At 46.5% G+C, this 13810-nt stretch overlaps 1 protein-coding gene across 1 annotated transcript in view; it reads left to right on the forward strand.

The window, feature by feature from the left end:
* The window catches only part of PLCB4 (phospholipase C beta 4), a 378558-nt gene that overhangs the window by 282471 nt on the left and 82277 nt on the right, over positions 1-13810 (forward strand). The window contains exons 10-12 of the mRNA XM_075527830.1: positions 289-389; positions 1076-1133; positions 9208-9316. Of these exons, the coding sequence (XP_075383945.1) occupies positions 289-389; positions 1076-1133; positions 9208-9316 (268 nt within the window). The remainder of the gene's footprint in view (positions 1-288; positions 390-1075; positions 1134-9207; positions 9317-13810) is intronic.

The raw sequence follows: 13810 nt of genomic DNA on the forward strand, positions 1-13810 counted from the left end.
ACTAATACTCTGTATGTGTTTTGGGGGTGTTCGCCAGAGCAAGTCTGCTTGTCGCCTCAGGTTTGCAAGCCCAGACCTTGACTATGCGGTGGCCAGAAACATTTGGACACCCCTGTTGTAACAGGGCGCTGTCCATGTGAGCCAAGCTCCTAGGTGGCTTCTGGTTTCTGTCGGCCATAATCTGGAGTGGAGGTACCAGGGCCCGAGAGAAGTGCTTCCTGGCCTTTCCAGTTCTCTCCTTCCAGGAGGAAATGTTTCCGGCACTGATGGTGCTGTTATTCCTTGCAGAATGATGAGATTGAGCCTGCAGCCTTTACTTATGAAAAGTTTTATGAACTGACCCAGAAGATTTGTCCTCGGACAGATATAGAAGATCTCTTCAGAAAAATGTAAGTTCCATTTGTGAGAGAGTACCCCATAAATGTTATCGCTGCCCTTTTAGAGTTTAGAAACGTTTTGTTTGTTTTTTCAATCCTAGGATTGCAGGATAGTCTGTTAGCAGGAGCTAGGCCTAGGCTAGCCAGGCTTCCTTACATTTTCAGCCCCCAGCTGATCAGTGTAAAAGTTCGCTCTGTGGGTTCTTGAGAAACTTTTGCATACATTCATGGCAGCCCCTGGAATTCTCCCCACCCCTGCATTGGCTTCACTAACGACCTCCAGTTTCAACCTGCTCCTTTAGGGATTAACCCAGTATGTGAACTAACTCGATTCAACGTGGAATGTCATTACGTTGTTGAAAAGTTCATTCATTCCAGTGATTTCAGATGGATGACTTACATGTTGGTTTTTAAATAACATCTTTTGATCATGCTAAAGTAGAATTGTAGCCATTTTTCCCCCCTTGAGAACTAGTCGGGGGGTTTTCTTTTCTTTATTGTTGGAGGTTTTGATTTTGTTGTTTTGTTGGGGTTTTTTTGTTTTGTTTTCCCCTTACAAACAGTCTCTGGCCACTTTAAGAATGCACCACTACTTCAGGGTTAGACAATAAGTTTTAGAAGTTATCATCAACATGTAAATCGTACCTGCTGTTGCATCATATACAAAAACTTACTTTTTCTAATACATTTCTTTTCAGCAATGGAGACAAAACTGATTATTTAACGGTAGACCAATTAGTGAGCTTTCTAAATGAAGTAAGCTTTTTCATACATTAACTCCATCAAATCTGTGTGCAGTGGCTTGCCTCCTCTAGTGTTCTCCTTGCATGCCCCCGTCCGTCTGTCCGTCTGCGGTACACCCTCATTTGCTGCGCTGCCACCTGCCGTGTCCCGGATGGCTTTACCAGGTGCAAGAATCTGCTGCTGTCCTTGTGTGTCCTGATGCTTCCTACAGACTGGCTTTGTACACTGCTTTTTGTTGGTTTCTGGCTGTTTGTGCAGCTCTGCGTCTGTGAATGTGCGAATTCTGAAATACCTTCATTTCAGTAAATGTTCCTTATGCTTTGGCAAGATGATATTCAGAGTTCTCCCCCCTCACCGCCCCCCTCTGTTGAGCTCCTTAAATTGAACTTGGGCACTGTAATTGAATTCTCCTTTGCTAACTTCTTCTGCTAACCACTGCATGGACTGGAAAGCTTCATTGTGTGTCTCTCTGCTTTTTATTCTTTTAGTGGATTGCATGAAAGAATAAAATATATGTAAGCTTAAATGGATTATTTGGACAACAAGCAAAACACTTTGAATTCCTGGGTGAAAGTATGGCATATGATCAGCCAATTGGATTGCAAGTTACATTTTTACTTTTTATTTTTATAACAAGCTTAAATCTAAGTTTAGAATATGATTCACTTAACCACCAAAACTGGTTGACAAAATCGGCACAGGCCCAAGAGAAAAAAGTATTTTGTTACAACTAAAATTAACCTCTTTTTCCTGTGTCCACATAAAAACATGTTTTCTCGTCAATGAAACCCACTGGGGCTCTATTGACCAGAAAGAAGCCCCCTGATTTTCAAGCGTTCATAAGTAGGAATTAATAATTAGGAGAAGTTGAGTGAGGGAAAGGCAATATTTTTTAAATAATTTCTGTAACTGTTACGCCCCATAGAGGGAAGCCAGTGGAAAAGGCAGCATCGGGCTAGACACACAGGCTGCTTCCATGACAGACAGCAGGCAGACTGTGCCTTGCCGTTTGATAGAGACCAGTCCGTTTTGTCAGAAGGCTCTTCTTCCCTCTTAGAGTCAGAGGCTGCCCGTGTCTAGGGCTGCACTTGAACAGCTATGGTCACCAGCGTCCAAACACACTGAGTGAAAGAAACAGAAGGCAGTCCTGTATCTGACCCTATGCCTTCACTTTTCCATAACCCCTTCAGGACAATACTTATTATATTTCGAGGCATATCAAGTGTCTCTGCCCCACTAGTTTCTAGGCATGCAGTTCCCATGTGCCTACTCTTCCCCAGATATCATCCACGGTCTTAGACCACAGTGGCTCAAAAGTCAAATGTTCTTGCTTTCTTCCCTTACATGCTTACCCCTCCTCTGCTTTTTAACACCCGCCCCCCTCGGTTTATTTTCCTTAGTTTCTTCATGTACTTTGGATCACCAATCACCTCAATTTGGGCAAGATGGGCAGGAATCCTGCTAAACAGGAATTCTACTAAAACAGAAGGCAGTTCAGTGGAGAGGAGAAAGTCTACCACATCATCATTTTATCGATTCTATTTTTTTTATAAAGGCACCTGTGTGTTCTGAATTAGAACTGATGCTCAGTACCCACTGCCCTGAGTCCGTTCATCTCCTGTTGACTCGATCTAGACACAGCTTCTGGGGAGGTAACTCGTCACTGAAGCTGACATCCTTCGCAGCTTCCATGGAGTACCCACTGGCTCTGAACCACCGACCTTGCCATTCAAGTCCAACATTTAGCTCGGCGGGCCATCAAAGTTCCTTTGTTGAGCATTACAGAGATGGTAATACTACAGGTCTCTGCTCAAAGAAAGAACCAGTTCTGAACTCAGGAGGATAAAAGCTGCCTCCACGATCTCTTATTTTGGGTCTTTCCCTTTGTGGGTGGTCTTTGTGCACCCATCCAATAACCGCTGCGTGGTTTTAAAGACGTGACATTTAGCCTTTAAGAAATAAAATCACCTGTATCATATAATTGCTCTGTCGCCCAAATTATTTTCTAAAATACTCACAATCAGTGCTCATGGAAGCAACAGTCAGGGGACCAAGAGACATGTTGCATCAGGGACATTTCTGCACAAGCCCACTGTCTCGGAAGCAGTAAGCCAGAGTGCTCTTTAGGGGCAAGGATGGTGAAACGTCCTCCTTGATCCATGTTGTCAGGAGGGACCAGTCGCTGGAGAAGAACGTGATGCTTGGTCCAGTAGAGGGGCCTCGGCGAGATGGACGGACACAAGGACCTCAGCAAGGAGTCCCAGCAGAGGAACAGCCGTGAGGCTGGTGCACAAAGACGCTGCGGATCAGAACTGACGGAATGGTACCTCACAACAATTTGTCCTCGGGTAGCTCTTTAAAAAAAAACAAACTTGGTGAAATCAGTCACCTGATGCACTGGACAGGGTATGAATGGCTCTTAGAAGAATGTTGGTCAAATATAGAGAAATGCAACTAACTTGTGGTGCCCGGTCTATTGAATCCTCCCTTTGCCCTTCTTAATGCTCCAAAATCAAAACCGTCACATAGGCAGAGTCACTGCACAACCCTGTAAGGAAGGACGCAGAGCGCTTGCTCAAGAAGGGAACTGACTGACGGGCGCGGTTATAATGGCAGAAGCTAAGGCTTACACATGGGGAGACAATGCGTGTGCCATGTAATCCCATCACAGAACCCACCAAGATCCCAGAAGTCCCGGATCACGTGACCTCTGAGAACTCCTTGCCCTCAAGTCCACTGTGACTCAGCCACCCGTAGGGCAGAGTGGAACTGCCCCTCTGGGTTTCTGAGACTGTAAATCTTCACTGGAGTAGAAAGCTTTGTCTTCTTTGCACAGAGAGACTAGTGGTTTTGAACTGCTGACCTTGTGGTTCCAGCTCAGAGCCCACTGCGCCACCAAGACTCCTCGGATCATATGATTAGCCAGTGAAAAGTTAAGTCCCATGACTCATTCAGACACCAGGGCCATTTTCTCATTCTTTGAAGATGATGGTGATTTACTCTGAAGACCAAAAAGAAACAACTAGAAAACTCTTGGAATTAATAAGACAGTTCGACATCCTTGTTGACTGACCACCAAGAAATGGTGGTCACCACAGAAACAACCACCCACATCAATACATCGCTTCTCTGCCACCTGCACCGCCTTGGAGCCCATTCCAGCACAGTGACCAGGCAGGGCGGAGGGGAGCCGCTCTGTGGGGTCTCGGGGGCTGTGAATCTTCAGAGAAGCCCACTGCCTCGTCTTTCTCCCTCAGGGGGACTGGTGGGCTCAAACCACTGACCTTTCAGTCCTTAATACACCAGCATGAACACTCTGGATAAGTGGTAAGGGGGAAAAAATCCCATCTTTATTAGCAAAAGTTACAACTGTCTACCATCTATCTACCTTGCAGTTTACAGCCCCCTTTACTATTAAAAACTTCACTCTTGATAGCCAGGAACAGAAAAGGAGATGAAAGACAATTGAACATTGATGCATCCTCATTTTTCTGCTACCAGCATTTCCTATCTTTTCAGTAAGAGCTTTAGACCCACCTCCTCAGCCGTTATAGTGTCTTCCTGTTGATCACTCCCCATAGTGATCTGTGGACCAGCAGTGTCAGTATCACCTGGGATCATGTTAGATGCGAGTCCTGCTCAGACATGCTGGTTCATATTATCCACTTAGCAAGGATCTCCCAGGTGGTCCATGTACATATCACACTTATAAAGCATTTGCCTGGTGGATTATCTGGCTCTTAATTTGGGATTTTCAATATGAATAAGTATAATGCAGAGGCCGTATATGCATTGTTACACTCTCTAGAGAATTTAATCATGGAAATCTATCTGCCACTCAGATCTTAAAATTTTGACACTGCCAGGTGTCCTTGCCCCCATGCAATGGGTTGAAGAAAACTTTCTTGGCCTATATCATGAAAACAGCAAAGTCAAGTCTAATATGATGGAGGCATTTATGCACTTCCAGGAGGTGGACGCCACTGGTAATTTAATTGCCTGAATGTGGAAAAGATTGATTAAATTCTCTGGGCTTCAATTCATGTCCTCTCCTTTTGCGTGTTCTTAGTGAGAAGCTAGAGGAGTCCTGGAGGTACAGTGGTTAGACATGAGGCTGTTAACTGCAAGGTCAGCAGTTCGAAACCACCCATTCTACCCTCCGCTAAAGGGTTGCCATGAGTCAGAATTGACTCGATGTCAGTGAGTTTGGTTAGAGTTAGTGAGAAATTGCAATAATTGTGTTTTCGTATAAAAATTCTAGCTTTGTGACTAATACATCTTGCCCTTTTCCCATTGCTTGTAGATGATGCAGAATTTTGAAATAGGAATACTGTAGGGAACACCGGGATGATTTTATCTGGTAGAACAGATACAAAGGCAATTGCAATCTCATGTAAAACGTATTTGCTATGAATGTATTTTTAGAATAGGACGTTATGATACATCCATTTTAAGATTTAGAAACTGGTCCAGATGAAGACGAGCGTGGCATCCGGTTGGAGGCAAGGTCATTAACATTCTGTGATGTAGATGATTCAGCCTGGATTGCTGAAATGGAAAGGACTGAGAGCACTTACCAATACGGATCAAAGACCACAGCCCTCAATGTGGACTGCAGTTCAATGAAAACAAGAATCCTGGACTAATGGACAGAATTGTGATACATGGAAAGAAGATTGAAGTTGTCAAAGATTTCCTTTAACTTAGATCCATGATCAATTCTCATCGGTTGAGAAATAAAATTATATATTGCATTGGGCAAATATATTACAAAAGATCTCTCAAAAGAAGTAAAAAGCTTATGACCCTCACTTACTGGGAATTCCTTGTTCGTGGGGGAATAATTGCCATCCCTGATCCCCATCATGAATGGGGTTCAACGAGGTACCTGCGTCTGCCGGCGTAGGGTAGGCACACGCTGAGCCTGTCAGTGTAGTGTGTGTACCCAGAGAGTATAGTTCTTTAATGCTTCCTCCCCGCCCCCCACTATCAGGACCTCAGTTCTACCTAACAATACTGACTAGACCAGAGCATATACACTGCTTCAGATAAGAGCCTGAAACACAGGAAAATCCAGGACAGATAAACAACTCCAGACCAATCGTGAGAATAAAGATATCAGGAGGATAAGGGGAAGGTTGGGGGAGAGAGGGAGAATCGAGCACAAGGATCGACATATAACCCCCTCCCAGAGGGACGAACAGCAGAAAAGTGGGTGAAGAGAGACAGACAATGATGGAAGATATGAAAATAATCTGTAATTGATCTAGGGTTCATGAGGGAGGGAAAAAATAAAGAGCCGATATCAAGGGCTCAAGGAGAAAGAAAATGCTTTGGAAATGACGATGGCAACATACGTACAATGCGCTTGACCCAATGGATATGGAATGTATGGATTGTGATAAGAGCCATAAGAGCCTCCAATAAAAGTATTTAATGATAAGCAAAGAAGTAAACAAAAAGATGTCATTTTGAGGATTAAGGTGTGTCTAACCCAAGCCTTGGCATAATCAGACACCTCATATGCATTTGAGAGCTGGACAGCGGATTGGAAACACCGTAGGAGAATGGATGCGTTTGAACAATGGGGTGTTGAAGAATATCAGAAGTTCCGTGGACTGCCCGCAGCAACGGCAAATCTGTCTTGGCAAGACTATAGCCAGAATGCTCCTTTAGAAGCGAGGATGCTGAAACTGTATCACTTGTGCTGTAGAAATGTTCTCAAGAGGAACTGGGCCTTGGAGAAGGACATCATGCTTCGCTGTGTAAGTGGGAAAAAAAAAAAAAAGCCCCTCGATGAAATGATTGGCAGAATGGCTGCCACAGGGAAGGCGATCCAGGGCCAGGCATCGCTTCCCTCTGTTGTCCATGAGGTACAAAGCGTTAGGACTGACGCAGCAGCACCTACCCGCAACCATCTTAAGGACTTAGTTTTCCTGGCTACTGCTTCCAATTGCAAAGATGCTCTAAAGAGCAGCATGCTCTTCCTCCAACTGCTGACGAGTTTAATGGGGGACAAATCACAAGCTTCTTAAAACAGGTTGGCTGATTCCACCACAAGGAATCTGAGGCAGTAGATTCCACATGGTCCTGCCAGTCTGTAAAGCAGACCTCGAGTAGCACCGTGATAGAATCCACAGAGGGATGTGTCTGAAGCCTACGTAATAATGTCTGAAGTTCCCACCCTTCTTTCTTGAACATTCTCTCTTCTACCTGCTCTTTGCCTCCGTTTTTAATTCATATGGATTTGCCCCATTCTCTCCTTGAGCTCCAAATACCAAGAAACGTATCTGGAAATCAAGAGTCCATTCTATGAAAGAGAATCCAGCCAGCCACCGAGGGAGTCGCTCTGAGGCCTTTGCCATGTCCCACCCAGCTTCTCCCCTGAGATGACTTACTGGGATGGGAGCAGCGCCCCTATAAGGAGTCTTGTAGATCGCCTTTAGGACAATGCGCCCTCACTACAAGCGTAGAGCTTGCCCTGTCCTGAACCCGAGGCTCCGAGACTGCTGCATGAGAGCATCTGTTTCCTCAGCCAGGTGCGGCGTGTCTTCACCTGGTTGGCATCCCATGATTCACCTCACAGTTTCTCTTTCTCCAAATATCCCCCAAAATTTGTCTTTATCGTCCCCAGGCCTGTTACTTAGGCCCTAAATCAGCTCCTGCTCTGTCATATGCATGGGCGTGAGCTGCGCTGTCTTGGGTCACTACGGAAGCACGCTTTCTTGGGAGCCATCGAGGAAAAGAGAAAGTATGCCTTATGAGTCAACAGTCCTAACGTGGCAGAGTACTGTGAGGGCTGCACAAAGTTAGACCCACATATAGTTGAGGAAATTACATCAAGTGTTCATTTGGCCAGAGAATCATTCTGTGTCACCCACTTCCAATTATTCCAAAGCCTATAGGGAAGGGAAATCCATATGAATTTTTAACAATTATTTCTTAAAGACCCTTTTACCACGTTTGTCAGTCTGTGCATATATTTGGATAAAGAGCTCTTGTGGCCTTATTTGTTGACCAGGTTTTGCACATATCGACTTATCTACCATGATTCCACGGGCATTGGCTTTATGTACTGGTTTATTTTTTGGTGGATGCCCAGGGACATGGTTCATGATACTGTCCTTCATAGTGGACTATAAAGAAGTTCATTGAAATATACCCGTGCCTCTCTAAACATATATTGACCATGCAACTCCCCTCCCCCCCCCCCCCACACACAGCTTAGTTAGTATTTTAGGTCTGCCATCATTACTTGGTAGGGTTCCTGGCACCCTTTGGCCAGTCTTGGTACCGCAGTAATAGCAAGCGCACCGAGGAGCTCATTGGAAAGGGACGGCATCATCCCTCAGCCTTTTGAGTGCCTCACCCCTGCACGGACTCTCCGACTAAGTGATAGCTTCAGGACAAACCGAGTTCAGTTTCAGAGAGAAAAGGATCTCGCTGATCCAGTGATATTTCAATGCAGATTTTATATTTATACAGAGGTCATAAGTAGCCTTCTGCTGATCGATTTCAACCATTTTTCAAAAATATTCACTCAAGAAAATACAGGTTAGAAAGTGCTAAGAACTCTTTCGTCGCTGCAGAATGCTCCAGTGAAAATGCAACGGTGCATGTCGAGTTACCCAGTAAAGTCTTTGCTTTGGATTTTGCTTTTGTGTGGAAGCTCACACAGTCCATTTTCTATTTTGAAAGAGTTTCTCTTCTGTTTTTGTTCTAATTTTTTTCTCCCTAAGAGGTCTTACGTTTTGTAAACGTTTGTGCCAAATGTCTTGCCTGCACACTCACCCAAAGGCCCGATACTTCTCCATCGTTTTCTGAAGGAAAGCAAGACCACAAAGTCTGCATTCTATTTTTCCCCATGCTGATTCAGTGGCGGCACCAATGGCGTCCTCCCAGGCTTAGATCTTTTGGCCCCAGGCTTTAGGGAAAGAGGAAGATAGTTGAGCCCTGCCTTTGTCACGGTAAAAACATGGCGGACTGGATGAATCTAGGCTAGAGAGACAGTGTATGAGTTAATAATGTATATGACGCCTCAAGGGCGAGAAATGTCAACCTAACTCCAGTTATTTTCTAATCATAGCATCAGCGAGATCCTCGCTTGAATGAAATTTTATTCCCATTTTATGACGCTAAAAGGGCGATGCAGATCATTGAGATGTATGAACCTGATGAAGATTTGAAGAATAAAGGTAATGAACATGCAGAGATATACAGGGGGGAGGGAACGTTGGTTCCAAGGAAGTCCGAGAAAATGTGTAACTTAGATTTTTAATTAAAAATATCTGTAAAAGAGCTCTACAGTTCCCTGGAGCCAAGGATTCCTAGCTGGTCTTTTTTTTTTTTCCTGCTCTAAATATAAATTTCACCCCAGTTCAAAATTCATATACTCGATGCTGCCTGGAATAAAAGTTAAGCTTATTGTCTTATTAAAGATATTATAGTGATATTTTCCCTCGGTACTTGTTTATCCGACATCTTAAATTTTACACAATGCTCACAATATAAGAATGCCAACTACAGTCTATGATCGCAGTCTTTGAAGATGATCTCGTGTTATATAAAAACGCACTCCTCCGTGTCTCCCTTTTAACAAGCCACCTACCTTTAATGCAGCTGATGAATCGTATCAACCCCATTTGACCTCTGGTATGAAAAATAAGTGATTTATCATTGGGGTTCCTAAGCCTCCTCCATTCTCGGCGCAGCTCTGGAAACAGTGTCTTGTTATGCATTCGGGTATTTGTTATAGGAAGGGCACAGAGAGAAATTTTACACCTCCCTCCCCAGAGCAGTGGAAAACACTGTCGAGGACAGGGGAGGACAATACCAGAAATAGAGCTGTCCGGGGCTTGAGAGATGCCTGGGTTTGACCCTCTGCCCATATGTTTCTGTGAAGAATGAAAGGAGATGTGGGTCCATTTCTCCCTCTCTCTCTTAGCAGCGAGCCTCGTGGGCCCCGGCTGCCCCTCTGTTTTGCGTCTCATGCCACATTCTCTGGGTCCCCATCTTACCATTGAGTTGACACTGAGCTGATTCTAACTCAGAGTAGAAGCGCGCGGTGCCATTGCAGAAGCCGGTACCCCAGCTTTCCCGGGTGTCTCTGTTGGTGCCAGGCTGCCTGGCTGGCCATTCCACAGGAGCACGCCCCTGGTATTCTTTCTGGGCCTCTGCCTTGCTTTCCCTTTGGTTTTAGCCACACATTTGCACTTTTCCGCTCGGCTCTTTGCTCCCAGGGGCCTGTATACCGCCTCTCTGGTAGGTGTTAGTCCAAACCCCGTTGCTAGCAGGATTGCTTCCTTACCTCCTCCTGCCCTGTTACCGTCCTACCATTGGAATAGAGTACACACTGCGGGGGGTAAGCTAAGGAGAGAGTGGCTGGTAGACCAGCTGGCCCTTTGCGTCGTGGGAGGTGATTTGGTGAGGTCCTCTCTGGACTCTTTCTTTAACGATGTGGCGGTTTGACTAGACCGTCAGTGCTTTGGTAGATGCAGAGCTGGGTGAGAAGTGCCCCTGTGGGGAAGGCACTGTGGAGAAGAACACATCCATAACAACGTGATAAATATTACAATAGGAGAGTGTGTGTCCTTGGGTTCTCCTAGAGCTCCTCGCAGCATGGCACATCCATCAAACAGCCGCTGACCCGGTTGAGCAGTTTAGCTTCAAACTGCCCTTACAAAGAGTCCGTGAAAGTCAGTGCAAGAGACATTCTAATCCGCCCCCACAAGCACAAGGTGAACGTCCGGGCAGTAGACCGTAAAGCGCAGAAGAACAAGCCCCATTCCCCGTCTCGGGGGAGGCCCGCGCGGGAAGATCTTGCGTGATTTCGGAGATCGGGGCTCACAGCGGTCCGGTGCTCGTCCTCAGGCCTCTCTTCACACCTGTCCTCACCTTCGGCTGCCACTCGGGCCTGGGCTTGCCCATTTCCGCTCTGTGCACCGACCGTCAGGTTCAACTCCGGCCTCCTCACCTGTGGCTTGAACTTGACGTCCATGTGGTGGTGGTCGTTGTCTCGGGCCGATGCTGCTGACTCGTGACTGCGCACATGTCACAGAGCAGACCGGCCCCCGCAGGGCCTCCTTGGCTGTCATCCCGATGGGAGCTGATCTTGGCCTGCTCTTCCGTGGGGGAGCTGGGGGGTGGGGGGAAGGGCCAAGCTCTCTGTTACCACGCGGCTTACCCCACTGGTGCCGCTCAGGGACATCGGCCTGCAGTAGACCCTCCCCGTGGACATCTAATGGGTAGGTGCGATGTCTACGTTTGTGTAACACAGGAGTCCCTGCGTGGGACACCTTGGAGGACAAGGGATCCTGGTCATCTGCATTCAGAAGATCGGAAACGCCGGCGGAGCTGTTCTACGCTGCATACAGGGCGAGCCGGGAGTGGACCACGGCTCCCAGGCCACCAACAGCAGCGTGTATATATAACCTGTTTGATTCCCCCCTCCTCTGGCCTATTCCTTCCCTTGCCTGGGAACCTAGCGCCCTCATTCATACGGCTTTCCACTCCAAGATTTTAACTCTTGGAATCACTCTTGACCTGCTTCATTCTTTCACAGCACACCCGATTCCTCAGCAAAACCCAAAAGGTTCATCCTCACCATAAATTCTGAATAAGTCGCTGAAATAAAATCTTCTTACCATCTCGCTTTTGCCAGACCTCCCAAGCCTGCACCCTCTCTACCCTGGCGCGCTAGCTGACTGCTCAGCGTCCCCTGTCTCCCTCGGTGCCCAACAGTGTATATACTCCCTGCAGCGGCCGAAATAAGTCTCCCGAGACTCAGTGCCTCTCTGGGCCAGTCCGCTCTTCAGCCCCCTCCAACAGCAGCCACGGCCTACCCCTCCACCCTCCTTTCCAGCTGTCCTCCCCTCTGACCCCCCAGTCATTTGCTCATCTATCTGCCCTTGAATATACTTGGCGCCCATCTTCCTAGGCCATGGTGCACCTGCTTGTCCTTCGGCCTGGAGGGAGGGGCCCCATGCATGCACGTGGCATGCCCCTGCGCATGCCTGTGACCTCAGCAGGGTCCCCTCTCCGCCCTGTCTAAATTAGCGACTGTCGCTGCTGCCCTGTCCTTGCTAGTACGTGTCTCACATTATAGTATATTATCCTCATGTCTTCACTGATTGGCTTCTCCTTCCCTCGGCAGTGCTGCTTCCACCGCGGCATCTCTCTCCCTCAGGGGCTTCAAATGTATTTGCTGTTATGAGGGATTCATCCGAAAGATTTATAGGAGCCCAGTTTTTTAGTACGATAATGGTGGTTGACATTGAGCATGACCGAAGTGTTCATGAGCAGAATCATGGATAATAAATTGTGCTCTAGTGATACATGAACTACGATGGGAGGGTCAGACAGTGATGCTCTGAGGTCTCAGTGCGCACATGCACAGGTTGCTCCTGGACACAGTGTGGGAAGCCTTTGTCATCCGCGCATGGCTGCAGCCAAGTGCCCTAGGTCATTTGTTTGTCTGAGTCTTGTTAGGGTGCATTTACAAAGATAGATTCCATCCAGGCTGTCCTCTGAAGAAATCTGCTGAGCCAGTTAGACTCCGAGCAGAGAGACGGTTCCGAAGACTGTGATGACTGTTTAAGGGGGTCTGAAGGAGTAACCATCATAGATGTTTGTCTGGGAATAGTCCCAGATGCTTCTTAGGAAGAAATTGTAAGAACATTAAAAACTGCCCTGGGGAGACAAACTTCCCTGGGGAGACAAAATTGTTCCCACCACGGTAATGCACTGCGTGTTCTTGGAGGGTAGTAAGATCTGCCCTGTAAGACTTTGTTGAGAAACTTTACCTCACCCTCACTGCAGCCCTGAGCTCCCCCTGCAAACTCTGCCATGCCTCAACTCTATACGGCTGAGAAAGAACACAGTTGGCGTCCACCCACGTGGTCAGACGGATGTTTGGGCCTGGTGTGAATTGAAGAACACAGCGCTCTTCGGGACCTGGACATAGATGCAGGATATGCTAAGATCTAGTAGTTTCACATTTTGATATTTTTGTTTTAATCAAGAGTCCTGTTATTTGACAGCGGTACTTTTGACTTGCCCTCGTGCATTCAGTAAGAAGTAATAAACATGAACAGTGTATATCACCTGAATAAGTCACACGAAAGTTTAAAAATGATTTCAAGTTGCCAATGCATCTAGTGAATAGCTTCTGCGTCGACTTTCAAACATTTCAAACAGTCTGTTATTCGGACAGATATACGAGGCTATCTAGTATGCTCATACATGTAGTAGAGGTAGGATGTAGTGGAGTTGGGAACATTAAGCCCAAAACCGGGGTAACTGTCTCCGTGTCAGTGCCCTGTGGTGTTAGGCCATGACTTTCTTCTGTTATTATCTGTACTTTTCTGTAAGCTTGAAATAGGTTTCCAATTTGAAAAAAAAAAACTTAAAAAATACAAAAAGATAATTTCTGCTGATAGTCAACATGGTGGAAGAATATGCCGGGATATCAATGGGCGGCCCTTCCATTGTGAGCTGGGCCCTTCCTCATGCAGGGGGAGTGTGGCTGAAGCCAACAGTGGCTCATTGGGTCCCATTGTAACTACCAGTTACCCCAGTCCCATTGTCATCAGGCCCATACCCGGCTTTAGAAATAAAGTAGAAAAAGTGAACTGTTTGAATTCAGAAAGACCACCATCTCCAAGTGGACCCCTGCTCCATTCAGAGGAAAG

This window comes from Tenrec ecaudatus, chromosome 12, assembly GCF_050624435.1.
Source record: "Tenrec ecaudatus isolate mTenEca1 chromosome 12, mTenEca1.hap1, whole genome shotgun sequence".
NCBI lineage: Eukaryota > Metazoa > Chordata > Mammalia > Afrosoricida > Tenrecidae > Tenrec > Tenrec ecaudatus.